Source organism: Sus scrofa, chromosome 14, assembly GCF_054392235.1.
Source record: "Sus scrofa isolate SSC_HxYL_T2T_F1_AM1 chromosome 14, Sscrofa_HxYL_maternal_Yorkshire_Landrace_v2.0, whole genome shotgun sequence".
NCBI classification, from domain to species: Eukaryota; Metazoa; Chordata; class Mammalia; order Artiodactyla; family Suidae; genus Sus; species Sus scrofa.
Window position 1 is genome coordinate 132,568,935 of NC_139396.1, and position 27,861 is coordinate 132,596,795.

The 27,861-nt window shown below is 36.5% G+C and overlaps 1 protein-coding gene across 7 annotated transcripts in view; it reads right to left on the reverse strand.

The window, feature by feature from the left end:
- The window catches only part of HPSE2 (heparanase 2 (inactive)), a 760,216-nt gene that overhangs the window by 204,229 nt on the left and 528,126 nt on the right, over nucleotides 1-27,861 (reverse strand). For all 7 annotated transcript variants that reach the window (XM_084995064.1, XM_021072270.2, XM_021072269.2 and 4 more), the window contains 2 exons: nucleotides 23,918-24,089; nucleotides 5,458-5,505 (listed from right to left, as the gene is read on the reverse strand). In XM_084995064.1, the coding sequence (XP_084851190.1) occupies nucleotides 5,458-5,505; nucleotides 23,918-24,089 (220 nt within the window). The remainder of the gene's footprint in view (nucleotides 1-5,457; nucleotides 5,506-23,917; nucleotides 24,090-27,861) is intronic.

The following is a 27,861-nucleotide window of genomic DNA, read 5'->3' on the forward strand; positions in this document are numbered from 1 at the left end:
ACTACACTTCAATTTTAAAAAATACTCTGCTGCATGGTTTCAATCCTTTCAATTTTTTGAGATTTATTTTACAGTTGAGCATATGTGGTCTATCTTTGTGAATGTTCCATGAACACTGGAAAAGAATGTTTGTTCTACTTCAATCTACAAATGTCAATTAGGTCAAGCTGATTGATAGTGTTCTCTAAATCTTCTATATCCTTCCTGTTTTTATTTTAATCTAGTTGTCCTATTAATTACTGAAAGAGATGGTTTAAAATCTCCAACTATGATAGTAGATTTGTCTGTTTCCCCTCTTTTTTCCTGTTAGTTTTTTGTGTATTTTGAATCTCTGTTATTAGGTATTGTTTTAGTTTTCTATTGCTGCTCTAAACAATGATAACAAACAGTGGCTTAAAACAACCCACATCTATTATCTTACATTTATTGAGGTTAAAAATTTACATGGATATCACTGGATTAAAACCAAAGTGTTGGGAGGGCTGTCTTCAAGGGAAGAATTAATTTCCCTAACTTTTCAAGCTTCTAGCAGCTGCCCACATTCCTTTGTTCATGACCCCCTCCTTCCATCTTCTACTATAACAATAGAGGGTCAAGTCCTTCTCATGTCACATCCATCATATCACATCACTCTGACTTCCTCTTCTATGGTTAAATCTTCCTATACCTCCTCTTTTCTGATTCCCTCTTGGAATCTAATGGTTACATTGGGTCCATCTGGATAATCCATGATAACCTCCCAACTTCAGATCAGCAACCTTAGTTCTATCTGCAACCTTACTTCCAGGAATACAGTTGGAACCCCTGCTTTTCATGGTCTTTTTAGAATAAATATAGTACTACTTCACATTGAAAAAACTTGCAATGTAAAACTCCACTTACAGCCTACTCCCTTCATCATCTTTGTGGTATTACTGTCATATATTTTTACATCTATATATGTTCTAAACCCCATAATACAATGTTATATTTTTGTATGAGTCAGGTTTTTTTTAAAAAACAAATTAAGAAAAAAATGTATTTATCTATAAACTTATAATTTCTAAAGCATTTTGTTATTTTTTGGTATCTAACTTTCCTTCTGATGTTACTTCTGTCTGAAGAACTTTTTTATTATTTCTAGTAGCACAGGTCTGCTGGCTTTCTCTTATCAAAAACATCTTTATTTCACTTTTATTTTAAAATAATATTTTTCTAGATAATGAATTCTGGCTTGACTTTTTTATTTAGCTTCTTAAAGATGCAGTTCCACTGTCTTCTGTCCTCTATTGTTTCTGATGTCAAGCTGGCCATCATTTGTGTCCTTGTTCTCTATATAAAGTGTCATTTTTGTCTGAATACTTTGAAAATTTTCTCCATATTTTTTTTTTCTCAATGGTTTCAATATTATGCCTAGGTTTGATTCTCCTTGTACTTATCCTTCTTAGGGTTTCCCTAGCTTCTTGATTCTGTAAGTTAATATTTTTCATCAAATTTGAGAGAAGTTCAGCTTTGGTTTCTTCAAAAAATTTTCTGCTCCATTCTCTCTCTCTTGTCCTCTGGATTCTAATTACATGGATGTTACTTGATATTGGCAGTGAGGTTGTCGAACCTTTGATAATTTTATTCCCAATATTTTTCTCTGCTATTTAATTGTTTAATTTCAAATTATCTGTATGCAAATTCACTCTTTCTTCTACAGTTCCCAATCTTTTAGTAAGCCCATTCAGTGAGTCTTTCATTTTATATATTTTTTAAGAATTTCATCTGGTGTATATACTGCTGATATTTCCTTATGTACTCACTCAATATGGACATCTCCCCTTAATTACTTGAATATATTTGCAACAGCTCCTTTAAAATCCTTGTTAGCTAATTCTATTATCTAGGTCATTTCAGGGTTTCTAGTTATTGCTCATTCTCTTGCCATGGGCCAAATTTTTTTCTATTTCTTTCAATATCTAGAAATTTTTAAATTGTATACTGGAAAGTGTGGATGCTGTATAGACAGAAGTGTGTTGGTTTTGGGACTAGCAGGCAGTTGGATGAATGGTTGATCGTCTTGCTCTTGTGGCAGCTGCAGTTTATACTTTGTTGGGGTGAGTCTGTTCTGGTTATATATTAGACTAATTAAGGCAAATCCTTAGTTCTGGGATATAGACTTTACTCCTGAGGCATAACTCTTTTATTTTTCACTAGAAAGCACAAGGTGCTTATCAAGGCTCTCTAACTTTGTGAGATTCAAATTCTAATCTCTGTTCTTCACATGACAGACGGCAGCTGAAATCTCTGTTCAACTTTTTCAGGTTTTCAGCTGTTGTTTTCTACCAGACTCCTTGGAATCGCCCTTAAATATGCACATTTCAGGAATCAGGCAAAGATTTGATAGGAAGTTTATGTTCATATTTGGTATTTTGTCCCATAGGTCCTTCTTTCTGAGATTTCCACCTTCTGACTGCTTTTTCCAACACTCAAACCAATACGACTATATATTTCTTTTAAGTTTAAAGCCATCTCACAGTGCGTGGATTCTTAAGTAAGTAACCATGGATCTAACCAGTACCATTCAGTTGTTTCAGGGATTGAATAACTTCCTCTTGTTTTTGCTGCCTTTTGATCACTCATGTGTGTGTGATTTATTGTCCAGACTTATCACTGACATCTGATATAAGCTGCTCTTCCATATCTGTAGTTGGAACTTCATATAACTCTGGGTTTTCTGCATGGGTTGGTGGGCAATGCCAATCACCAAGTCATGTATCTTGGTCCTGAAAATCCAAGAGCATGAAAGTCCAATCAAAATAGTCTGACTATATAGATTTATTTATGACTTCAGACTCAGAGTTCTGGTTGTTCAAGCTGCAAGCTCAATACCCCAGTATTTAACTGGTTCTTTTGGCTACCTACAGTTAGATGTATGGTTGACAAGTTCTATGCACCTTTTTTTTTTTTTTTTTTCTGATAATGACTCTTGACTTCCTTTATGTTATTAAGAAATTTTCACCTTAACATTTCTCAGGATTAGAAAAACATGGCACTTGGCTTTAATTTGTACTGAGTCCTCCTGGCCAGGATTTCTTGGAATTGTTCCATGACTATCCCAAGACTTTACTGAAAACCATGGCTGTGAAGAATAAATGGTAGATTCCAGGTGCTACTTGTTGTCCCCAAATGAGTGCTGACTCTTGAGCCAAAAGAAACACAACTCCTTGCCTGTTTTGGGGGTATTTTTAGAGTAGTTACAAACATATGATATTTACCTTGAGAAACGGCCAATATTTTTAAAGTAAAGAATAAACAACTTGTATTTACAAAGATGTTATTTCTCCTTTATTAAAAAAATACTCAACTTCATTGCACTTGTACTATGGAGAATGCTTGAATAAGGGAGAACTTTCTCTGATCTCTCCTTGTCGGCCATGATAATTGAACAAGTCTTACATTTTTACTTACTGATTTTTGTACACTGATCTCATTATTTCTCTCTATAAACATTATAAATTCTTGTCTTTAGTCTTAATACTACATTATCCAGATCACTTTTTGTGACGACACTGAAGAGGATTTGAATTCCCCCATTATAATTTAATATTTTCAGTAAAGGATCACTGTCTTATTACCAAAGCAGTAACAGTTAAGAGAAGCCTCTAGAGTGAGAAAGACCCAACTTCAAGTTCAAAATCTGCCACTTTCTGTGTAATCTTCAACTTCCTCTTAGTTGTAGAAAAATAGAGATAAAAACAGACCTGACCTCATTTGGTTGTTCTGAGGATCAGATATGGTAATGTGCATAAAATTTCCTGCTGCATAGTTATTATTATCATTGTTCCTATTTTTCCCCACAGTAAATGCCAAATTAACAACTGCCTAAATAAGAACTTGTTGAACTGAGTAGATGCTATAATGTTAAAAGAGAAAACACGCTCAAGTTACAAAAACTAGTATGAAAAAAATAGTAACTGTAAGTTATGGTAAGTATTATAGAAAAAAGAGCTAAGAGGGAGAATTATATAGGGTATCTGTTTTAGACAGAATCATCAGGGAAGGCCTCTGGAAGGAGGCGACATATAAACTGAGTCTTAAGAAATAAGAAGGCATCAGTTACACAAAAAAATGAAGGTAACAGTTCTCCAGGCAGAGGAATGGCACGTACAAAATTCTTAAGGCAGACATGCATGTGAACCATCTACAAATGGAAAGACCTCACCAGTGTGTTGGGATAGAATGAGTAAGGGCAGGAGAGCATCAGAAGATAGTAGAGGCTGAACACAAAGGGTCTTATAGGCCGGAGTAAAGGGTTTGGCTTTTGGTCTATGTGCAAAGGGAAGGTGCTGAGGGGTTTTACACAAGGGAGTGACTAGATCCTCAGATCCACTCAATCCATGGCTCATAAACAGAACTGAAGGAGGATAAGAATTTCTGGAAATATTTGGAATTTATTGTTTACAGAAACAAAGAGTATAAATGCAGAATAAAATATTTTCCATTATGATTAAAGTTATTGATTGCCAACAACCAAAAATTCTTTAAGGATACTTAAAAAAGATTTCATCCACTTCCCTTTCTTGCATTAACTGCCATGAATCCTAAGGGATTCTATGACCCACTTAAAATAAAGGACAGGCAATAAGAGTAAACATGCTAAGCAGGCAGGGTTAGAGAAACTGAGAAAGATGACCACTGTTGACAGCTATGCAGGCCCAGAGTGGGAGCGCATGTCTGAGCTGTAAGGATTACATTAGATGAGGGATAATGAGGAAAATGCTGTGGATAGATTTCTTACAAAAAGGAAGAAGTATAAAATTGATGAGACATGGAGACAGTGACCATTCCAGCACAAATACCATGAAGAGATTTAAACAAAATTTAAATATGTATATCAGATAATTATCTTTACAAGTCAAGCTATCTTACAGTAACAAGTCTTTGCCATTGTAAGCTCATTCTGGGAATGTTGGAGTTTATCTTCTCTTGAATCTGTGCTCTCTCATACACACACACATAAATAATATTCTTTTTTTAACTTGCTTCATTTTAATGACTCTCTTGACACTAATTAAGGACACCGCCATTAATATAATTGTTTCTACTGTCATATGATCTACTGAGTAATCAAAACTATCTACTGTCTTAAAGACATTTATTCTCAAAGAAAAGCTCAGGGAGAAATGGTGACATGCTCAGATTCCCTTACCTGTTCACTGATAACAGATTAGTTTAAGAGTGTACATCATAGCTGAACTTTCCAAAATGTGTCACCATTTTTTTGTTTTTTAATTTTTTTGGAAATAACAAAACATATTATATTACTATGAGACAGAATGTATCATAAAAACAGCTGCGGAGTTAGTTTCAACTTTTTTTCTTAGAGGATGAAAGACAGCTTATTAAATGTCAGCTATAAACTTCGTGATGACTACTTATCTTTTATTTCACAGCATCTGATAATAAGTAAGAGCAAAAATGGTGAATACCTACTGTTGCCAGGTAACTGCATCCACTGTGCTTCCTGCCACCTTCATAAATCTAGCAAAATAAAGAACAAAGATATTTCAATTTAAAATAAACCATACCCCCAGGGTTAAAATAATATAAGCTAAGACAAAGATCAGGCCAATCCTTGGGCAGCTATGCTTTCTGAGAGGGTTTACAACCCTGGCCTATCCACAGCTATTGGAAGTTAAAAGGTTGGGAAGGTGAAGGTAACCACATTTTCAACTCTCCACACATACTTTACCATCTGGAAATCAAGACCCCAAGATGGCATTATATCTATGTCTGTCTTCCCAATCTCATCCCTGATGGGTCCTACTTTCCCTATGACCAAAACTTAGCTGTCCCATTTCCTATTCTCTAAGGACCCTGAGATCCACTAGGAAACAAATGATAACATTTTTTCAAAGATGACAACACATTAGATGCCTGTGAAAAACCTCAGGGAACAAGGGAAATCCCAGTTTATTTATAAAAGTATAAAACTATTAAATATGCCCCTAGTGACAGGCTGCTACACTTGTCTGAGTGTAGAAAAACCTAGGCACCACGTAGATAAATTAAATCATTTCTGGAGCAGCTAAGTTGAGAAATGAGTGTCATCCAACCAGTGTGCTCAGCTCAAAAGGGAAATCAGACCTGTTTCCCTGCAAAGGGCTCAGCGAAGCCTTGCTAGCAATTTACCACCTCCCATGCCCCTTGCGGTTCCACTAGAAACCCAGGGCCAGGAGGAAACATCTGAGGCCACCCAGATGCCACAGGATATCATAAATTGCAAGTCTGTGAATAACTCAGTGACTGACTTGCCTCCTTTTCTTAGCCATCCACAGGTTGTGTGGCCATGTGCTGTCATGGTTATTGTTTCTATTTGAGAGAGTTACCACTCAGACACAGGAAATCAAAAGGAACATGTCAGTTCTTTCAGCGATTACTTTCAGTTCTCTTTCCTGAGACCCTGATAGGGAACTTTTGCTCAGACAGAAACAATCTTCAATCAGTATTTCATAAACAAAGAACTCTTCCACTGGGAAGGGAACGAACAGTATTTTGTTTGGAATGCCCTATCCCTGCCCTGCTCCAGACTAATCCTGCCAGGAGGATACATGGGTAGAGAGGGTGCTTGTGCTCTGTTTTGCCCTGACGGTGGAAGAGGACTGAATTTCTGCAGTCCTGGTTGAGAGACAGAGAGAGGATACTAGGACTCCTGCTTAGCAGCAGAGTGATGTTCATAAAAGAAGAAGAAGAGGAAGGGGATAACTAGGAGAGGGAAAGGGAGAAGGGGGAGGGGGAGGAGGAAGAAAATGGGGAGGTGAAGGAGAGGAGAAGGAAATGAGGAGGGGGAACAGCTGGGCTCTTCCTTATACGAATTTTGCCTCTTTTTCTCCAGTACTACCCAGCAGTCCAGGAGCAAGAAGTGGGAAATGGAGCATGGAGGTGATCAAGGGATGGAATTGGTTTTCTGGTTAAGACCAAAACATAAATAGGGATTGGGGGGGATATAACATTTACTGAGTACCTACTTAGTACCAGACACTCACATGTATTTACTTCATATAATTCTTAAAATTGCTTTGCTTGGTGAGGTGGATATTATGGATCCCATTATACAGATTACTGAATTCCATATTGGGAAGAGAAGCAGTATTTTCAGACTCCCTAAACAGCTCATTTTTATGGGGTCATGCCAGCCTTCCTAGCAGCACTCTTTGGGAAGCAGGGCACAGGTACCCTCTGCCTTTGGAGCCCATGGATTTCTCTTTCTCCTCTTCTTTCCCCAGCCCAGGAAAATCTCTTGACTTTGGAAGAGTAGCTCAACTCTCCTCATTATTTCTAGCCCCTTGCCCAGGATTTCTCCTTTAAAATTCAAAAGCCAGAAAGCCTTGTGCAATCTCTTCTCATCCTGCCATGTGCTACCCTTGAGTCAATAACCACACAACTGCCTACCTGCTTAAATGGAGAGGAAGAAAAATGAAAAGTCAGGGAGAAAAAACAGATTAGGATCCAAAATACTATCCCTGCCACATATGCCCTCTAATCTGTGGAAACCTGATGATAATCTTAGAAGTAGGATAACCCAAAAATTAAGAGGATGGAGATGAAATTTTGCATCACCTCCCTAGGATATTTTAAAAATTGTAAAGCTAGACAAACTCAGATACAAGTGTAATTAAGAATATACATATTGAGTTTTTTTACTCCTCCAAAATTATTTCTAAAATTTGTCATATAAAAATGCTTCTCTTTACATATAAAAAAACCATAATGAAAATTACAGTCATTTATAGTGCTTTCTCATTAAAACTTTTTTTAGCTTCTTGTATGTATAATTTCACATAACCCTCAAAACAGCCCTGGTATGTAGGTATTCCTAATTTATAGTGTACTTGGCTAGGTCTTATAGAGGTTATATGACTTGTTTGGATTCATAGATAGTACAGACTAAACTCAGGTTCTCTGATTCCAAAACCTGTGTTGCCTCTAAGCTATTTTCACCGAGGCCAAGAAGCATAGTACAACTCTAAGCTGCAAAAAATAAGCTGAATTTTTGCCTTGAGAAAACATTACTCTATTTTTTAGAAGAAAAATGTCCTGAGCACCTTGTTTGCTTGTTGGCTTCCTCTCAGAGATTTGAGCATTTAAGTGCTATTTCTAAGACAATGTGCTGGAGCAGGTGTTGAAAGGTGACTGACTCAGAGCCTCTGCTACAAGACAGCCATGGTAAAGCTGAGAAGACAGACAAGCATCTATCAGAGTTTCTTTGTGCTGCACTACTGGTGCAAACTAACTGCTGCGGGAGAGCAGTCAAGGCAGCAGCTAGCACTACCTTCTGTGGTGTTAGCAGAGGGATAAGCAAGCATTGAGTAAAGTTTTATATCACACCTGATGTTGAATATGGCATTGGAAGAAGGGTAGGATTTTGCCATGAAGAGCAGGCCAGCCATAGGAATAGCTTGAGAAAAGCAAGAAAGAGTGTTTTCAAGGTGAGTGTTTTCTCAGGAGTCCAGGATATCTGGATGTCAGCTGCCAGGTAAGGAAATGGCAGAAAGTCAGACTGGTTAGATAACTAGTTGCTATCCTGTGATGCTAACACATCTAGCCTTTATCCCTTAACACCTCGGTACAGGTCAAGGTCTTCTTTATCTTTGTATGACTAGCACCCAACACAATACTGTAAAATACACCCGTGTTCCTCCATGTTGGATTTATCCTATGCTTAAGCAAATGATAGAGTGTCAGGATCAGACTAGAGTTTTACGAAGATCATTCTGACTATGTGGTAAAGGTGAAAGGTAGCAGTGTGGACAAACTGGTGGGACACGACTGCAGAGTGATGGGAGGTTTTAAAATGTGGTAATTAAAACAGACACAATTGAAAAAAACACTGTTGGAGGACTCAAGAGGATCTGGTGGGTGAATTTAAGTGAGCAAAGGGTGTAAAAGTGAAACCTCGAAGTTTTAATTACAGTAATGCCATTGCCTAAGACAGACAATCCAGGAGTAGACTTTTGATGCTGAGGTTGGTGAATATATTCCAATCTTAAAAATGCCTCAAAGAACTTGAAGTAAATTGTCACTGATGATAACAGCTACACATTGACAAGAAAATTGAGATGAAAAAAAATCATCAATGCCCCGCCTGGCTAAAAGACTCTGGACAGGCAATTAAGAACACATCTAATTTGGTGTCTTAGAAGTTGGAAACATTCTTTAGGATACCATAATCTGTAGGTCCTCGTATGCATTGGGTAGTTTGTTTTGCTACAGGTTTAAAATTAAGTCTTTTAATAATCTTCCATTATCCAAAGTTATATTATAAAAAGAATGGGAAAACCAGAGTTAGGAAGATTTAAAGTAAAGCTAATGTTTTTCCCCCTACACTGCTACCCAATCCTCAAATAAAATCTATAAAATCTACAATTAAATAGGAAATATATCCAGACCCACATATATAATATTAGATAGTTTACAGAGAAATATTTTTAAATTGAATATAGGAAGAGACCTACCATGATCTTGGATGGGAAAAATCAATTATTCTACCTAAACTAATTTATGGATTTAATGAAATTCTAATTTCAAAAAATCCCAGCAGATATCTTTGAAAGTTCATAAACTCATTCTAACATTCATCCGAAAGAAGCCAAGAATGTTCTGAAAACAAACAGAAAACTGAAAGGACATTTATTTGATCTACTATATATAAATATATACTATAAACCTGAAATTATTAAACATTCCTAGAAATTAGTCAGGAGATCTAAGGAATTAGTAAAGAGATTAGAAACTAGTAATGACATCTATGGAACAGAAGAGATTTTTTAAAAAATTATACATAAGAATCTATTACATGGAAAATACTTTAGTATATGAAAAACTGAAGCACATTTTTAGTGGTGCTATGTGATTTGTGGCTATTTGGGAAAAAAAAATTAATGTCAGATCCTTACCTACAATCTTATTTTGTAAAAGAAATCAAAATAGTAAAATGCAGTTTAATTTCATTATAATATTTAAAAAATATGTCAATTATAATTTAATATGTTTAGACAAATGAAATTACTATCTTAAATTTAGTAGCATATTTAAGCAGTCAAAAGTTGTTTTAGCTAACTTTGAGGAAAAATATATTAAATATGTGTTCACGTGAAAATTGCCGTAAGCTACGTTCTTCCTTTTTCCCTCTTAGCAAAATGATGAGAACAACTTCAAACATGTGGAAGCATTTCTACGCTTGTTCTGAGGAGGAAAAATCTAATTAGTAAAAAACATGCATTTCCAAATATTACCAGGATGACTAAACATACCCTTGTTTTTTGAGAAGTGTAAAAAACTCATCTAAAATGGAGCAAATGTTCTGTTTTCAGAAGTCTTTGAATAATTTTTTTTTAAAAATTAGAAAAACCAAAAACAGTGATGAAAATAACACATAAAGGAAAATGATTAGACAAAATTCTAAGGAATAGATACTATAGCCAATGAATTTGGTGAATTCTCCCCACCCCCATGCTCCTGCTCTGAAAATTAGGGCTCTCTATATCTACTGTGTGTCTATATAACTTCCGTACTCTGTTTTCATATCTATATTGGCACTGTGGAGAACAATAAATCCAAAAAGATCATAATTTTCTTTGTTCAAAACTAACATCGATGGATTTTTCTGCTCCCTAGTTTTGCCTGTTTCTCAGAAACTGGCCCAAACCACATAAATGAATAACTTCAACACAGCTGCAGAATGCTCAGCAACAGTAATATTAGAGGTGGAATAACATGTACACAGACTAGTGCTGTCAGGAGTGAAATACCACTGGGAAAGTAAAATTCTATTTAGGGTCCAGTATTATCCAAGGATTTTCAACCATCCACTTCCATTCTAATCCCTAGATTTAGGTCTACAAATGACCAAGTAAAAGATGACCCAGGATGTGAACAACAAGAAGGGAAGATCCTGGTTTTCCAAGGTTGGATGTCCCCATACCTGCATTATGAAGACAGAAATTCTGGATGATTATTTCAGAGAACAAGAGGTATCTGCCCTCATGCTGACATCCAGACATGCAAAAAGGAGGGAAGGGACAGGGATACTGGCCAGTGCCAGGCAGACCTTTCCCGCTGGAGAAAATCTGCTGCTGTGGAAAAGAACAAAATATCCCCTTTCATTGTGTGAGAGTTCCTTTCCTCCCCCAAGGGACCCCAAATCTGGGAGAATTTCTTTCCTTTGTTATCCACCTGCACATATGACGCATCTGAAATATTGTTGAACCTTCTCTCACAGGGCATATCACAGCTCTCTCTTATAATAAGGCACATCTTTATTCATGGTCTTTGGGGTTTGATTTCTACTTCTGGACCACAGAGTGCAACCCTAAAAACTAGTTTCTGAATTTTGCTCCCAGGAAATAAGATAAATTCTTCACGGGGAACTGAATGTCTAAGTGACTATAAACTTCAATAAGATTACAGCAGCCTGATCCTTCTTTTCCTTGTCCACAAAGAGAATCTTTGGTTATATAACTAACTTGAATAAGATATGACAGCTATTCTACACAAAAGTGAGGAGAAACTTGTGAGGGAATTATTCATTTTTAATTACAACAAACCAAGCATCTTCCATTTGGTCCAAAGCTATTTACATTTCCAGGCTAATTATATATTTAGCTATACTAGTTTCATTATATATATTAAGCTATAGAACAAAAGAAATATTGATCTCTTTCTCCCCTGCTTTTTTTTCTCTCTTTCTATTTCTCTTTCAATCCCTCCCTTCAAGCTTCCTCCCTCTCTCCCTTCCCTTTCTCTCCCCACTCTTTTTATATATAATATTACATTGGCAGTAGGCTGCTAAATAGCATGGCTATATGTTCATTGACTTTAATGGCTAGTGCAGCTCTCTATTTAGGCTTCCCTTCTCGTTTACAATTCCCTTAATTTAATAGATTTATAGAGCTTTTAACATACATGAATTGAGATGGGTGAGACTCCAATGAATCTCTTGCCATTAAACATACATCCATGAAGTTTAATTTAAGAAAGAGCTTAATAAAGAAAGGGAAAAATAAGTTAGCTACCACTTAGTGTTTGACGGGCACTTGGTAAGCAGTTCATATAATGTACAATCCTATAAGGTTGATGTTATTACTTTCATTTTATAGATGAAGAAACTGTGCTTAAGATCACTCAAGTAATAAGTTTGCAAAGCTGAGATTCAAATCCAATAAAGCCCTTGTTTTAACCCTGCAAACACAGAAAATTTTTGAGATGTGCTCCCTTTTTCTGAGCCCATGGTAGATGTTCGTAATAGATCTCAACTCTTTCACTAATCTCAGAATTGGCTAAGAATCCTTCTCAGGACAGGGTGCCAGGCACTACTACCTGGAACTTGCCCCTAAGATGAGGCCTATTTTCTGCTAATGGAAGCTTGAGAAGAGGGGGGCTATAGGACAACGTCTAGAATAAAATGGAGGCAGATGTAAGACAATAATACAGAAAGGACAAATAGGTCAGATTGATTAGAATAAAGACAAATGGCAGGGGGATGAGGGATGATGAAAGAGGATGTTGAAACAGATCTGGAAGGCTACAGCTGGAGCTGGGAGGTGTTGGTTAAGGGAATACAATAGACATGTCTTGACAGTCTAAAACACTGCTGAGGACAACATAAAGACTTGGATTCAGGCAAGGAAGGTTATAACTGACCTATATGGTTTGCCCTGTCTATGGAACCTGGTGGGAAGGAAGAAAAATACATCAAGATGTTGTGACGAATTTCACGTAGAAAAGCAAACTTTCTAAAAGTTCAAGCCTGGTATGAAGCTGAGTCTATGAGCACGAACCCTGTGGAACTAAGGTGGAGAAGATTACATATTTTTTCCAGTATACTAAACCATGTGGCTTAACTCAAAGATGAAGATTCAGGAAAATACCACCACACAGTAGAAAGAGCATGGGCCCAGGAGGTCACACAGATACTTGATTTAAGATTTTCTCTGTAACATATTAGCCATGTAATCTTGGATAAGTCGTTTAACTTCCCTGAACCTTTTCAAATGGAGAGAATATACTTCCCAAAGGCATTGTGAAGATGAACACGATAACAAACAAGAAGGAACAAGTAGGGTTCTAAGGGAAAGTAGAATGGGGAAATGAGGGAATTAATGGAAAAAAAGAAAGTGAGGGAAAAAACGTTGCCTAACATCAGAGGTATCAAATCTAAATCATGTCCCAGGACTCCAGTCTCCTTCTCCAATATCCTTTTTAAGTTACATGTAACTTCTCTTGACAACAGAAGAGAAAAACATCCTTCATCATAAGGGCAATAACTGATAACCTGGTGCTTGGGTCAGGAATTAGGATGTTTCTCTAACCAGGAAAGATGTCCTTTCCAGGAAAAAAATAACAAGAAAAGAAAGCAAGTTTATAAGTAAGTAGTCATTAACACAATTCTCAGCTAGGGAGCACACCTTTGCAGTAGCCAGTGCTTCCTTGTTAATGGGCACTGAACAGCAGCTGGGGAGGCCTTGCCTCTCTCCAGAGGCAGAGATAGCAACTCAGAACTAAGAGGAATAAATTGTTCTCTTCTCTTATAGTTTGGTTAAGTCGTATAACTCTTTCAAGGTTGAAATAAAACAGAAAAACTATTAGGAATAACATTGTAATAATTTCTCTGTGTACCAAATTGTCCTCAGTGGTGCATCTTCTCACTCTAAACAAGAATGTGGTTTAAGGAGGTTTGTAGGCAGGAGCTGTGATCACCTGTTACAATGACATGTTATTGTAGCTAATCTTTCCAGTTCTCATCCTCATTCAGTTCTCTGAACTGCTTGGAAGGCTACATTGAGTCGTGCAAAAAATCAGTAAGGAAAAAACCCTTCCCTTTTCATCTTTGAGATATACACGTTCTTAACAATTGTGACAGACATTTCTTTAGGTGTCAACTATGCCAGGAACTACACTAAACACTTTATTTATTGACTGATTGATTTTTTTAGGGCCACTTCTATGGCATATAGAAGTTCCCAGGCTAGTGGTCAAATCAGAGCTGCAGCTGAGGCCTACGCCATAGCCACAGCCAGATCCAAGCCACATGCATCTGTGATCTACACAGCAGCTTGTGGCAATGCCAGATCCCTAACCCACTGAGCAAGGCCAGAGATCAAACCCACATCCTCAAAGACACTATGTCGAGTTCTTAACCTGCTGAGCCACAACAGGAACTCCTATGCTAAGCACTTTGCATTCATTATCTCATTTAACTTCCCAGCAAGCCTAAGAAATAGGTAATTCATTAGCCTAATTTTACTGATGAGAAGACTGAGGTTTTAGAGAGATTAAATAATTCCTCAAAGGTGACCTAGCTAGAATCTGATCTGAGTCTCATCTAGTTCCAAAGTGCATGCTGTTCATCATCCTGATATTTCCCCCCAATCTTGCTCACTTCTCACTTCAGTAGAAAAACAGAAAGCTGTTGTTTTAATATGTCTTTAGGGAGGAAGGGACCCATGAAGTCAAAAATGCCCAGGAGCCACAGAAGATATGGTGAGATCCTGTGCATTGGAACATAGTGAACCTTCCATCCTTACCCACCCATACTACCTTCACTGCTGTCAATGCTTTGAGTATATGTGGGGTCTATAAATTAGCATTAGGTACTTAATAGAAGTTCCGGTGATTAGACACAAATACAGATAGAAATTCTGGATATAAAAACGCAATTTTTCTGCTTCTGATTTGTAGACCATTAAGCATATAGCATACATCGTGTAGTCTGCTGTGATGGAAAAATCATTATTTGCTTCCTAATTCTCTTCTGCTTTCATCCTCTTTGCCCAAATCAGGATACTTTCCATATCTCTCTGGGTCACCACAGGAGTTAAAGGCCCTGTCCAGTTTTCTGTTCTAACACAGGTTCAGATTAGAATAGTCCACAAGCAACTCTGCAGAATGTTAGGATAACTTCCATTTTTCAGCAACTTTGAGCACCCACTATGTACTAGGCTTTTTTGCCAGCATTGCATATACATTAGTAAATACAACAAACAACTTCCTGCTCTCTTAGAGTTTATAATCTACAACCATCAAATAAACAATAAATAGGCAGTAATAAATTGTGGAAATAAGGAAAACTAACAGAATGTGTTGATAGAGAATCACTTAGCTAGGCTATTCAAGAAAAGATGGATTAGGAGAAACCAGCCATGTGGCGAGCTGAGAGAACACTCCGGGTAGAAAGAAGAGCATATGTTGTGTGATCCCCTGCCCCTCAGCCAAAAACAAAAAGAGAGAGAAATTTAGCATAGACCACGCTGCTGGTGAAGCCTGAGGGAAGGAAGAAAAAGGGAAATCTGGAGAAGATAAGAATGAAGAGCTGGGCAGCAGCTAGATTGTTCATTGTAGAGTCTTATTCAATGTGGTAAGGAGATTAAATTTTATTCTAAGAGCAAGGAAAAGTCATTTCCAAGTGACTGACATTATATGAATTATGTTTGTAAAAGACTATCTGGCCCCTGAGTAGTGAATAGATTGTAGAGAACAAGAATGGGGAAGCAAATAGACCAGTAATGAGGCTATTCAGGTGGTCCAGGTTCTGATTTCTCCAAATTGTAATTCCTTCTTATTGTCTACTCTGTGGCCATCCCTCACCTAAAGCTGGACTCATATGCCAAGTCAGTATAGGCAAAAACATGTTAGAAGAACACCAGTTCCTCAAGATAGTCTCTGAAAATAAGACTCTGATCAAATAAATTTGTAAAATTCTGAGTGCTAAATCCTCTTCTTGGAGATTCAGAATACAAACTAATGTAATAAAGATGCTGGGAAGTGTTTCAGTACATTTGTGTATCCCAGTATTTCCCAAACTTGCTTGACCATGGAACCTTTTATTCCCACCCCACCCCCCACATCCGACGTAATCTTAATATTCTGCAGAACTGATGTTTTCCAGAGCACATTTAAGGAAATGCTGCCAACAGTCACTCTAACCAAGAGTGAACTCCATGTATATGGTTTACTGGGCCTCCTCTTCTCCACATCTCGATTTATTATTTCAATGGTTTAGACAATATTTTATAATTTCGTAATATTACATAAAGATATCGGCCTTTGTAGATCATTTTTCTTTCTCCATTTCTAACACCTATTTTCTGTCAACTGCCCCCTTACTTTTACATTGCAAAGGTTGATAAGGTTTGCATTCTCTTCATAATGACAATTTTCTTCCTTGTTTCTTGATCTCCTATGAGATAGTTTTTGAGGATCCTGAATTGATCTTTTATACCAGTAAGATTTCATTACAAATTGTTTGTCTTTGGCTAAATCTCTGTGTATGGGAGATTTCTTTGATTTTATATTTTCTTTTTTTTTTTCTTTTTTTGGTTGCCCCATGGTAAATGGAGTTCCTGGGCCAGGAATCAGATCTGAGCCACAGTTGTGACCTACGATCCAGCAACACTGGATCCTTAACTCACTGTGCCAGGCCAGGGATTGAACCTGCATTCCTGCACTCCAGAGATGCTGCCAATCCCATTGCACCACAGCAGGAACTCATTCCAATTCTGTTGGACTCTTTCTTTTACCTTTTTTTGGAGATATAAAATTTAATACCATATAATCCACTCATTTTAGTGTAAAATTCAATAGTTTTAAAATTATATTTACAAATTTGTGCAGCCATCAAATACTCTAATTCTAGAATATTTAATTTCAAAAAGAAAACCCATACCCATGAGCAGTCAATCTCCATTTCCCTGCAATCTCCACCAGTTTAGGTAGCTCAATCTTCTTTTTGTCTCTATAGATTTGCCTATTCTGGACATTTCACATAAAGGAAATCATAAAATGTGTGGCCTTTTGTGACTAACTTCTTTCAGTTAATACAATGTTTTCAAGGTTCATCCATGACAACATCTGTTGCTACTTCATTCCTTTTTCTTTTCAAATGATATTTCATTGTAATGATATACTGAATTTTATCTATCCATTTGTCAGTTGATGGACATTTGGATTGTTTCTACTTTTTGGCTATTATGAATTATATAGCACTATATATAATCATGTATCAGTCTTTATATGGACATATGTTTTCATTTCTCTTAGGTATATACCTAGAAGTGGATATGGTAACTCTATGTTTAAAGTTTTGAGTAATTGCCAGATTTTCCAAAGTAGTTGTGCCATATTACATTCCCACCAGCAGTGTATGAGGGTTCCAATTTTTTGCACAGTTTCTCCAATATTTGTTTTTCCATGTCTTTTTGATTTTATCATCTAGTGGATATGAAGTGGTAGCTCACTGTGGTTTTGATTTGTATATTCCTAATGACTAATGATGTTGAACATCTATTCATGTACTTATTGGCCATTTGTATATCTTCTTTGGAGAAATGTCTATTAGAATCCCCTTTGCTCATTTTAAACCAGGCTGTCATATTATTGTTGAGCTGTGAGAATTTATATACATTCTAGACATAAATTCCTTATAAGTTGTATGACTTGCAAAAATATTCTCCCATTGTGTGTGTCTGTTCACATTTTTGATGGTATCATTTGATGCACAAAAGTTCTTATTTTGGATGAGGTCCAATTAATCAATGTTTTATCACTTATGCTTTTTTTTTTTTTTTTTTTTGTCTTTTGTCTTTTTGTCTTTTGTTGTTGTTGTTGTTGCTATTTCTTGGGCCCCTCCCGCGGCATATGGAGGTTCCCAGGCTAGGGGTTGAATCGGAGCTGTAGCCACCAGCCTACGCCAGAGCCACAGCAACGCGGGATCTGAGCCGCGTCTGCAACCTACACCACAGCTCACGGCAACGCCGGATCGTTAACCCACTGAGCAAGGGCAGGGACCGAACCCACAACCTCATGGTTCCTAGTCAGATTCGTTAACCACTGCGCCACGACGGGAACTCCTATCACTTATGCTTTTTGTGTTGTATCTAAGAAATAACTTTATAATGTTTATTATGCTTAATTTCAGCAATTATATATTTAGTTTCAAATATATCTTTTTGTTCTTATTATGTTTTTTCTCACAGAAATGTGTTTTTACTGTATAACTGTAATATAGTGCTATATTTTTACAAGAATACTAATTGCAGGTTTTTATTTTTCAAGTTCCAATCTTTAAGTATAATTCTTATTGGGTCAGTTTTTAAAATTTATTTGCCTTGGTTTTTCTCTTTCATGATACTGGTTTCCTTCTTATGTCTTGTGATTTTGGCTATATATTCATATTTTAAAATTAGGGACTAAGTAGATTTTTCCAGGTCATAGGTACAGATTTTTCTAAGCTTCTGAATATGTGGACTCTTTTGATAAGTCTCTTCTTTCCCTGGGATCTCTATTTTATAGGCATAGCTTGTTGACCAACACACTTGACTTTGGAGAGGGAGGGGGGAGGGCAAAGAGAGCCTTTGGCCTAGGATATCCCACAGTGCTCTACTCAGCATTTTATTATGCAGAAGCAACTCTATTTTAGTAATACCAGCTCACCCCCAGGCTATTCCTGCAGTTTTTTTTTGGTAAAGGATCCTAACTATTGATTTGGCATTTGCTTGGTGATAAAACACTGAGCTGTCTTTGCTCTGTATGGCAGGGTAGGAGACTTAAAATGATGAAGGGGAGGGTTGAGCTTGGGTCCCCAGACAGACTTTCAAATTAACCCCTTGTCTTGGTCTCCCTTTCCCACCCCACTCCCTCCTGACTCTGAGCCTATCTGCTAGGCAGATTCTCTCCTTTTCCTAGAGCCCATGGTCTCTTTGTTGCCACTTCCTCACTCTGCTTAATCTGTCAACAGGCTTTCATCTGTTACTATCTTATAGAAACTGTCAAAAGTCTCTCATCTGCTGACGATCCCTCGTTTGTTATTACAGATTTTTTTCTTTATCGATTTTTAACAGGAGTTGGGATAGTGGTTCCAGGAAGAAATCAGATTACTATCCGGAACTTGAAGCACACCCAGTGTAGTTTAAAGTCATCTTTTCTTGCTCCAGAGATACTATTTTTTTGCATATGAATATGTGTTCATGTTGGTGTAACTTCCTTTTGAAAACCTCCATTTTCTGCATGTGATGGCTCTTGAAAGAGAGAAGCTAACTGTTCAAAAGGTAGAAGTCATCTTTATTAATTCCTCCTATTCTCTCACCTCCATCTCAGTTGTGCCATCCATCAACATATCATGCCTACCCTAACTTCTCTCCATCTCATCTGCCATTACTTTAACTCAGTCCAACACACCTCGTAGTGAAACAGCCTCCTTTTTTTTTTTTTTCTTTTTGTCTTTTTTGCTATTTCTAGGGCCACTCCCGCTACATATGGAGGTTCCCAGGCTAGGGGTCGAATCGGAGCTGTAGCCACCGGCCTACACCAGAGCCACAGCAACGTGGGATCCGAGCCACATCTGCAACATACACCACAGCTCACAGCAATGCCGGATCGTTAACCCACTGAGCAAGGGCAGGGACCGAACCCGCAACCTCATGGTTTGAAACAGCCTCCTTACTGAGCTCCTTTGATTTCTTACTTTTGTACCTTAAAAACTATTTGGCATGCAAAATAGAATAGACTCTGGTATATGCTGCTGCCCTTAGAAAAACCCTATAATAGCTTTCCATTGCTCAAGAAGAAAACACACAACCTCTTTACCATGGTATATACATGGTTCAGTAACAATCAAGTCCTTGCCTGTTTATTCATTCTGATCTCCTCCCACTCTCCTTTTGCTCACTGTACTGTCCATCCTTCTAGTCCTTAAGTGCCTTAACTTTCTTTCTGATTCAGGACATTGACAAATATGATCTAGAACCTTTATCTGGAACTTTCTACTCTCCACCCTTTGAACAAGTGGCTCTTCATTTTTTTTGTTGTTGTTGTTCCTGTCTTAAATAAATTATTCCTCACATAAGTCTTATCTGATTACCATGTCCAAATGAATCCACCAACTCCAGGCATTCTGATCATTTCCTTCACAGAATCACACACAATTTGTAATAATTTATTTTTCTCATTTACTATGGCCCTCTCTTGCTAAGCTCCAAGAGGGTGAGAATTATTTTGGATTTATTCATCAATATATACCCAACACTTAAGCAAGGATCAAACACAAAATAAACATTTATTTAGAGATAATTTAGTACTCATCTCACAATGATTTAAAAACCCCCAAAGAAGCCTCAGTAAATATGCTTTCAATGAATACTTGCTTTTCTTGATACTGCCACATCACCAAAAAAATAGATGAAGTCCTTACTCTATAGTAGATACGGTAATAAACTCCAAGTACATTAATAGAGCCTAATATTGAAGATTAAAATATGTTTAAAAGGGTTGGTGAAAATGAAACAGTAACTGTATCCTAACTGTGTAAGGAAAGAAACAGAAAAGACTATCAGAGGCCAGAGATACATGTGAAAGTGGATTTCAAGCAAGAGTGACTACACCACGTGCTGCATTTTAAAAAACTACTCAAATCTATATGGAGAAAGAGTCTGAGACTAGATAGGGAGAAATTGTGTAGGAAGAAAAACGATAAGTATAAGTGATACCAAGAAATCAGAAATAACGAAACTTAATAACTAACTGATGAGCGAAGGAGAGGAATGAATCCAAAATGGCCTCCTGATCTGCGCCTCATACCAAATGGTTACTGTGTCTTTAACCAAACATGGGATAAGGGGAAAGGAGACAACATAAGGATTTGGAAATGTTTGCTTCTTTTCACAATTAACAGGCTTCAAACGTAAATAACCATGAGGTAGACTTTTCCATTAATTATAATATAGTAAATTAATAAAAAGAATACTTATTGCTATGGGATGTTGGAGAAAAAGATACACTTACACATTGCTGCCTTCCAAGCTGGTAAAATTATTCTGAAAAGAAATTTGGCAACAAATACAAGAGCCATAAAAATTACCATATACTTTGACCCAGAAACCCAACTTTTTGGAATACAGCCCAAGGATGTAATTCAAAAGAAATAAAAAACTTATTTGTATCAAGATGTTTATAGCTGTGCTATATATTATGGACAAAAACTGGAAACAGCCCAAATGCCCAACAGTGAGGAAATGCTTAAGCAGACTTTGGTACATTAATGCAATGGAATATTTTATTGGTATTAAGAATGACAAATAGGAGAACTATGTAGAAATAAGGAAAGAGCTATATAAAGCAATAAGAAAAAAATGCAAAACTCAAAATGATGCATATACAATGATCACGACTATGTATAATCAGAGGACTGGAAGAACTACAGAACTGATAATTTAGAGTTCTGACATTTTTGTTATTTATTTATTTGTCTTTTTTAAGGGCCACACTCGCAGCATATGGAGGTTCCCAAGCTAGGGGCCGAATTGGAGCTGTAGCTGCTGGGCTACACCAGAGCCTCAGCGACGCAGGATCCGAGCTGCATCTGCAACCTACACCACAGCTCAGGGTAATGCCGGAGCCTCAACTCACTGAGCAAGGTGAGGGATCAAACCCATGTCCTCATGGATGCTAGTAGGGTTCATTAACTGCTGAGCCATGATGGGGACTCCCTATTTTTGTTATTATTGACTGAGTTCCTGGGAATGTTTATACATGTCACAAGTTATATTTCACTGTATAGTACATGGACATTAAGAAAGATAAATCTCCATTTTTTTCTGGCACATAAAAGAAAAATGATACCATTATAGTCATTTATAACACACGTGTCTCTCCTTGGTATTGCTTTAGTCTTAAGACAAGCAGATTTAGTCTTAAGATAAGCTGTCTCCTCTACCATATTAAATACCCTTTGAAAGAAAATTAAGTATCGATTTTTGTTTATTATTGCTTTCTCAGTTCCTAACATAGTACCTGGAACTTAGCAATTATTCAAGAAATATTTGCAGAATGAATGAATGATTGATAAAGGGTTATGCTACTGAAAAGACATTATCAGTCCCATAATAATACATTAATCAAAGAAAAGGTATAGTGTAAAAGAAATGAAGACATAGAAACAACCTAAATGTCCGTTGACAGGAGAATGTATTAAGAAGATGTGGTACATATATACAATGGAAAACTACTCAGCCATAAAAAGGACAAAATAATGCCATTTGTAGCAACATGGATGCAACTAGAGATTTTCATACTAAGTGAAGTAAGTCAGAAAGAGAAATAAAAATACCATATGATATTACTTATATGTGGAATCTAAAATGGCAAAAACGATCCTATTTACAAAACAGAGACAGATCATGACCATGGAGAGCAGACTTGTGGTTGCCAGACGGGAAGGGAGAGGGAGTGTGATGAATGGAGAGTGTGGGGTTGGTGGATGCAGACTGGTAAGTTGGAATTTGGGCAATGGTGTTCTACTGCACAGCACAGGGAACTGTGTATGATTGGGTCACTCTGCTGTACAACAGAAACTGAAGAAACATTATAAATCAACAATAATAAAATAAATGAATGAAAAATTTAAAAGATAACTATGTGAACTTAAGTGATAGTTATTGGTTGCTTGATTCTTATAAACTATAAAAATGTTCTACACATGTGATTATCCTTTAATTATAACATGTAAAATAAAATCTGCCTCTCCATCTCCATCCTACACACACACACACACACACACACACACACGCACACACAGAGAATAATTTCAAAGTTCAGCAAAACTATGCAAAGGGAAGCTTAGAGCTACACTTGTAGGTCGGAGTCAAGGTCAGGAAATTGTTCTGCAAGAAAAAAGGGAAGTTTCTACTGAGAGATAAGAGAAAAAAAGAAGGATAAGGAAAGGATAGGAGTTAAAATAAGGACTTGGGGATTCTTTGAAAAGAGGAAAATGCCTAAAATTAAATTTCAAGTTGTTAATATTACTACAATGTCAATCCTTCCACCTTCCCAAGCCTTCAGTAATGTCTGCTGTGTTAACTAGCTTAGATCAAGACTAAGCTAGCACAAAAGGGAAGAGTCATTAAGCTTGCACAAGGGCTATCTGGGAGGTTGGCCAGAGGTTTTTCTCTCTTGGACTATGTCTGTTTATAGTTGTACAGCATTTATCTAACCTCACTTAGGCTATACACTTCACTGGAAAATATCTTACTTGTTTTTGAATTTATGGGAATAACCATATCTATCCCAGAATATGACAAAATGTCACATAAAAGGTGTACCTTTGTGCATACTTTGTATGCCAGATGAATTTCTGCCCCTCCCAACTTCCTTATTTTCACCCTTCCTAGTCTAGTTAACATCCCGACTTTGGGTCTTGAATTCAACATATTTTCAGCCTTTCAGATGGTACTTCCTCAGACATTCCCTCTGACTTTGCATAGCTGGACCCGACCTGCATGGATCTTCTACTTATTTAATCCAGGCCTGATCCACCAGCAGGACTTGGGTAGAGTATTTAACATAGCACCCCATCCATAACCAATGTTTAAAAATGATAATCAGATTTAGTCAAAATTAAATAAATCACATGATAGCAATTCTCTATAATACCTAAAAATCTATCTTTAAGTTGTGCTTTAATGTACAAATATTTGTAGTGTTGCTCAAATTTTTAACCCAGCTCCACTGGCCAGGATTTTGTCAAGCTTTACTTTCTATAAGAAATCACATGAAGACAGTAGATAACATTTTGCCTTTTAAAAATATCAAATGATGTTATGGAATGTTGTAATATTAAACATGCTTTTGAAAACAATGCGTCCCTTCCAACCTGTTCTGGAGGTTGTGATCCCCATCCCAAATCCCACCAACTTCTGCTGGCTGTGGGAGGTCTGGAGAGATGAGAAGTTCCCAGAAATTCCCCCCTTTGATAGAGAATCCCTGATTTATGGTGGGATACATCACTAAGAAAAAAGTCTCTCTATCCTTCTTAAAACCAGAAATAACCAGGAAGGATACAAATATATTAATTCATTACATTTAATGAACAATGTTTTAAAAACCACTAAATAATCTGACCTACCCATCTAGAAGGGCGATGACGTTCTTCCTGGGCCGCCCAATATTAGGGCCATACAAGCTGGCTCTGGAGTAAATCCGGATGGGCTGCAAGAGGCTTTTCAGCTGGATGTAATCCTTTCCCAACTGGCTGCCATTTACTGCCCGGCCATGCATGGTCCGATAGTTATTTGGCTCTAGATTAAAAGCAGACATGCAAGTGAGAGATGAGAAGAGTGAGATTCTGCCAACCCTTTCCTGTCTAAAATCTCTCTGCCTTTTTCTTACAATGTAAACAAAATAACCAAAAAGAAGGTGCAAACTAGCTTAACTTGAGAAACTATACCAACAAAAAACTCAAGGGCCATTTTATCATCCAATTTATTTTCAAACTAATTCACAATAGGTGATACTTTATAATGAATGGTGTACAGAGTTGAATAGTGTCCTCCAAAATTCATGTCAACCCAGAACTTTAGAATGTGACTTTATTTGAAAATAGGATCTTTGAAGAATGTAGTTCTTTAAGATGAGGTCATATGGGATTAGGATATGCCCTAAATCCAATGACTGGTCTTTACAGAGAAAGAAGAGCGAGATTCAGGTACACAGACACACAGGGAGGAAGGCCATGTGTTGATGGAGGCAAAGATTGAAGGGATGCTGCTATGCCAAGGCTTGCTGGTAGCTATTAGAAGCTAGAGAGAGGCATGGAATAGATAATTTCTCAGAGCCTCCGTAAGAAATTAACCCTGGCAATGCTTTGACTTCAGACTTCCTGAACTTTGAGAGAATAAATATCTGTTGTTTTATACCACCAAGCTTGTGGTAATCTGTCATGACAGGCCTGAGAAACAGATACGAATGATAAGAAAGGAAAGCTTCATAACGATGGTCATTGAATCTAAAAGTCAGAAAAACCTTAATGCTCATTAATAACAAAGTGGCTGAGTGAAATAACTTAGAGCAAAAACCCCTCCTCCCTTATTTTCTATTAATTTGGTAATTCTAAAAAGGCAAAGAAAGTCCTCAAAACCAGCAGTTCCACTGCCAAAGGGGGCTAACTTGATTTGGAATGAAGCGTATAACCCAGGGAAGGCCAACATTTCAGCTATCTTGATGTTTTGATACTGATGGGGGGCAAGAAATAGACCAACAGACTTGCAAAAAAATTAACTGGGAGATTTGGGGAATAAGAAAGCCAGTGGGGGCTTTCATAAGCCCACATATACCCCTTGGAGTCTGGAAGGCTGTGCATACTCAGGAGGGACAGGAGAGGGCACTGGCTATCCATGTATCCCCAGATGAATGTGAAACCTAGTAGACCCCTAAAGGAAACATAAGAAGGCATGTTAGAAAGTAAAAGCCAGTCAGACTTGTAAACTGCCTAAATTTTGAATGTGTTCCCACACTCACACACAGATCCACTGGCAAAGGGTGAAAGCCTTACTGGCTCAAGGTAAGCACAGCCTCTGATCGATCATCATCTCACCATTAAGCTATGCTGACTCAGAGGAAACCCTTACAAGATGGAGTTAAAAATAAAAAATGATTAAAAAAATAAAAAAAAGAAGAAACTTAAGAGATATTAGCAGCTACATGATGCAAAGGAGACAGATGCTATAGAACCATTCAAGGAAGTGACTAAACAACAAATAAATAGAAAACAAGCAACAAAAATAACCTCTAGATTAGAGGTTGTGGAATCCAGAGTTGCTCCAACATATTATCTAAGATGTACAATTTTCAACAACAAAAAATTACAACATGCAAAGAAATAAAAAACTGTGACCCATAAACAAGAGAAAAAAGCCATAAATAAATAAATAAATAAATAAATAAATAAATAAATAAATAAAAGAGAAAGAAAGGAACTGTCTCTTAGGGGACCCAAATGTTGGACTCAGCAGATAAGGACTTCAAAGCTGCTATTATAAATATATTTAAAGAACTAAGGAGAAGAATAAAAAATTAAGTGAAAGTATGATTTTATTGAATAATCAAATATAAAGAGATGGAAATTATAAAAAATTATTAAATGGAAATCTTGGAAACTGAAATGACTCTTCATATACAGACAAACGCAATGAAACAAGTAGCTGAATTTTTACCAGAAATAATGGAGCCCAGAAGACAGTGGGATGACATATTCGAAATGCTGAAAAAAATGTCAACCAAGAATTCTATATACAGCAATACATCCTTCAAAACTTAAAGCAAAATGTAGACCTTCCCAGAAAAACAAAGGATAGAAATTGTGAGAATATCTACTTTAGAAAAGATTAGAGAGGATATCTTTTAGGTTGAAGGGAAATGACACCAGGGAGTAATTCAAAAGCATAAAATGAAACAAAAAACACCAGTAAAGGTAGATACATAGATAAATATAAAAGACTTTTGAAAATATTCATTACTCATCTCAACTAATTTAAACGACAGTTGCATAACACAAAACTATAAAACTGTACTGTTTAGCTTATAACATATAAAGATGTAACATTTAAAATAACATCATGAAGGAAGGGGAAATTGAGGCCTATAGAAGCAAAGTTTCTATCCTTAACTAGAATTAAGTTAGTGTTAATCTAAAGTAGATTGTAAAGAGTTAAGATGCATTATAAGAAACTACTATGAAAATAACTAACACAAAATAAAAAGAAATTAAAATGGTACCTTAGACATTATAATTTTTTCATGAAAAGGGAGTAAAGGAGAAACAGAGGAACCAAAAAATGAAATAAATGGAAAATAGCAAGATGGTAGCCATAAGTTCAACTATATCAACAATTACATTAAATGTAAATAGATTAAACACTCCAATTAAAAGCAGAAATTATCAGGCTGCATAAAAAAATAAGCTCCAACTGGAGAGACCCACTTTAAAGTCAAAGACACTAAATGTTGACAGTAGAAAGATTAAAAAAGATACACCATGGAAACAGTAATCGTAAGGTAAATGAGATGGCTATACTAATACCAGATAAAATAGACTTTAAGACAAAAAATATTACTAGAGACAATATAAGGCATTTTATAGTGTTAAAAGGACCAATTTATCAGGAAATTATAACAATTATAAACATATGAATACCAACAACAGTACACCAAAATATATGAAACAAAATTGATAAACTGAAAATAAAAATAGAAAATTTAACAATAACAGAAGGAGACTTAAATGCCACATTCTCAATAGTGGATAGAACTAGAATAAAAATCAGCAAGAATATAGAAAACATAAGTAACTACTATCAGCTAACTTGACCTGATGGACTAATCTACAGAACACTGCGCCCAATACATCTTCTTTCCTAGTACATATAGAACATTCTTCAGGATAGACCATATATGCTAGGCCATAAAACAAGCCTTGTATATTTAAAAGGATTAAATCAAATATGTATGTGCCCTGACCACAACAGAATTAAGCTGAAATTCAACAAGAGAAAGAAATTTGAGGACTCTATAAGTATTTGGAAATCAAAAAAATAATCCATGAGTCACAGAAGAATCATGAGGTGAATTAGGAAATATTTTTAATGGAATGAAAATGAAGATATAATATATAAATTTGTATAGGATGACACCAAAGGCACAATCCATGAAGGGAATAATTAATTAAGAAACCGGACTTCGTTAAAATTAAAAACTTCTGCTCTGCAAAAGACAATGTCAAGAGAATGAGAAGACAAGCTACAGACTAGGAGAAAAATACCTACAAAAGACATATCTAATAAAGGACTATTATCCAAAATATACAAAGAACTTGGAACTTAATAATAAAACAAATAACTTGATTAAAAAACAGGCCAAAGACCCTAACAGATATATAGATAGTAAATAAGTATATTAAAAGATGCTTTATGTTATATGTTATCAGAGAAACACAAATTAAAACAACAATGAAATACTACTACATACCTATTAGAATGGCCATAATTTGTAACACTGACAACATCAAATACTAGG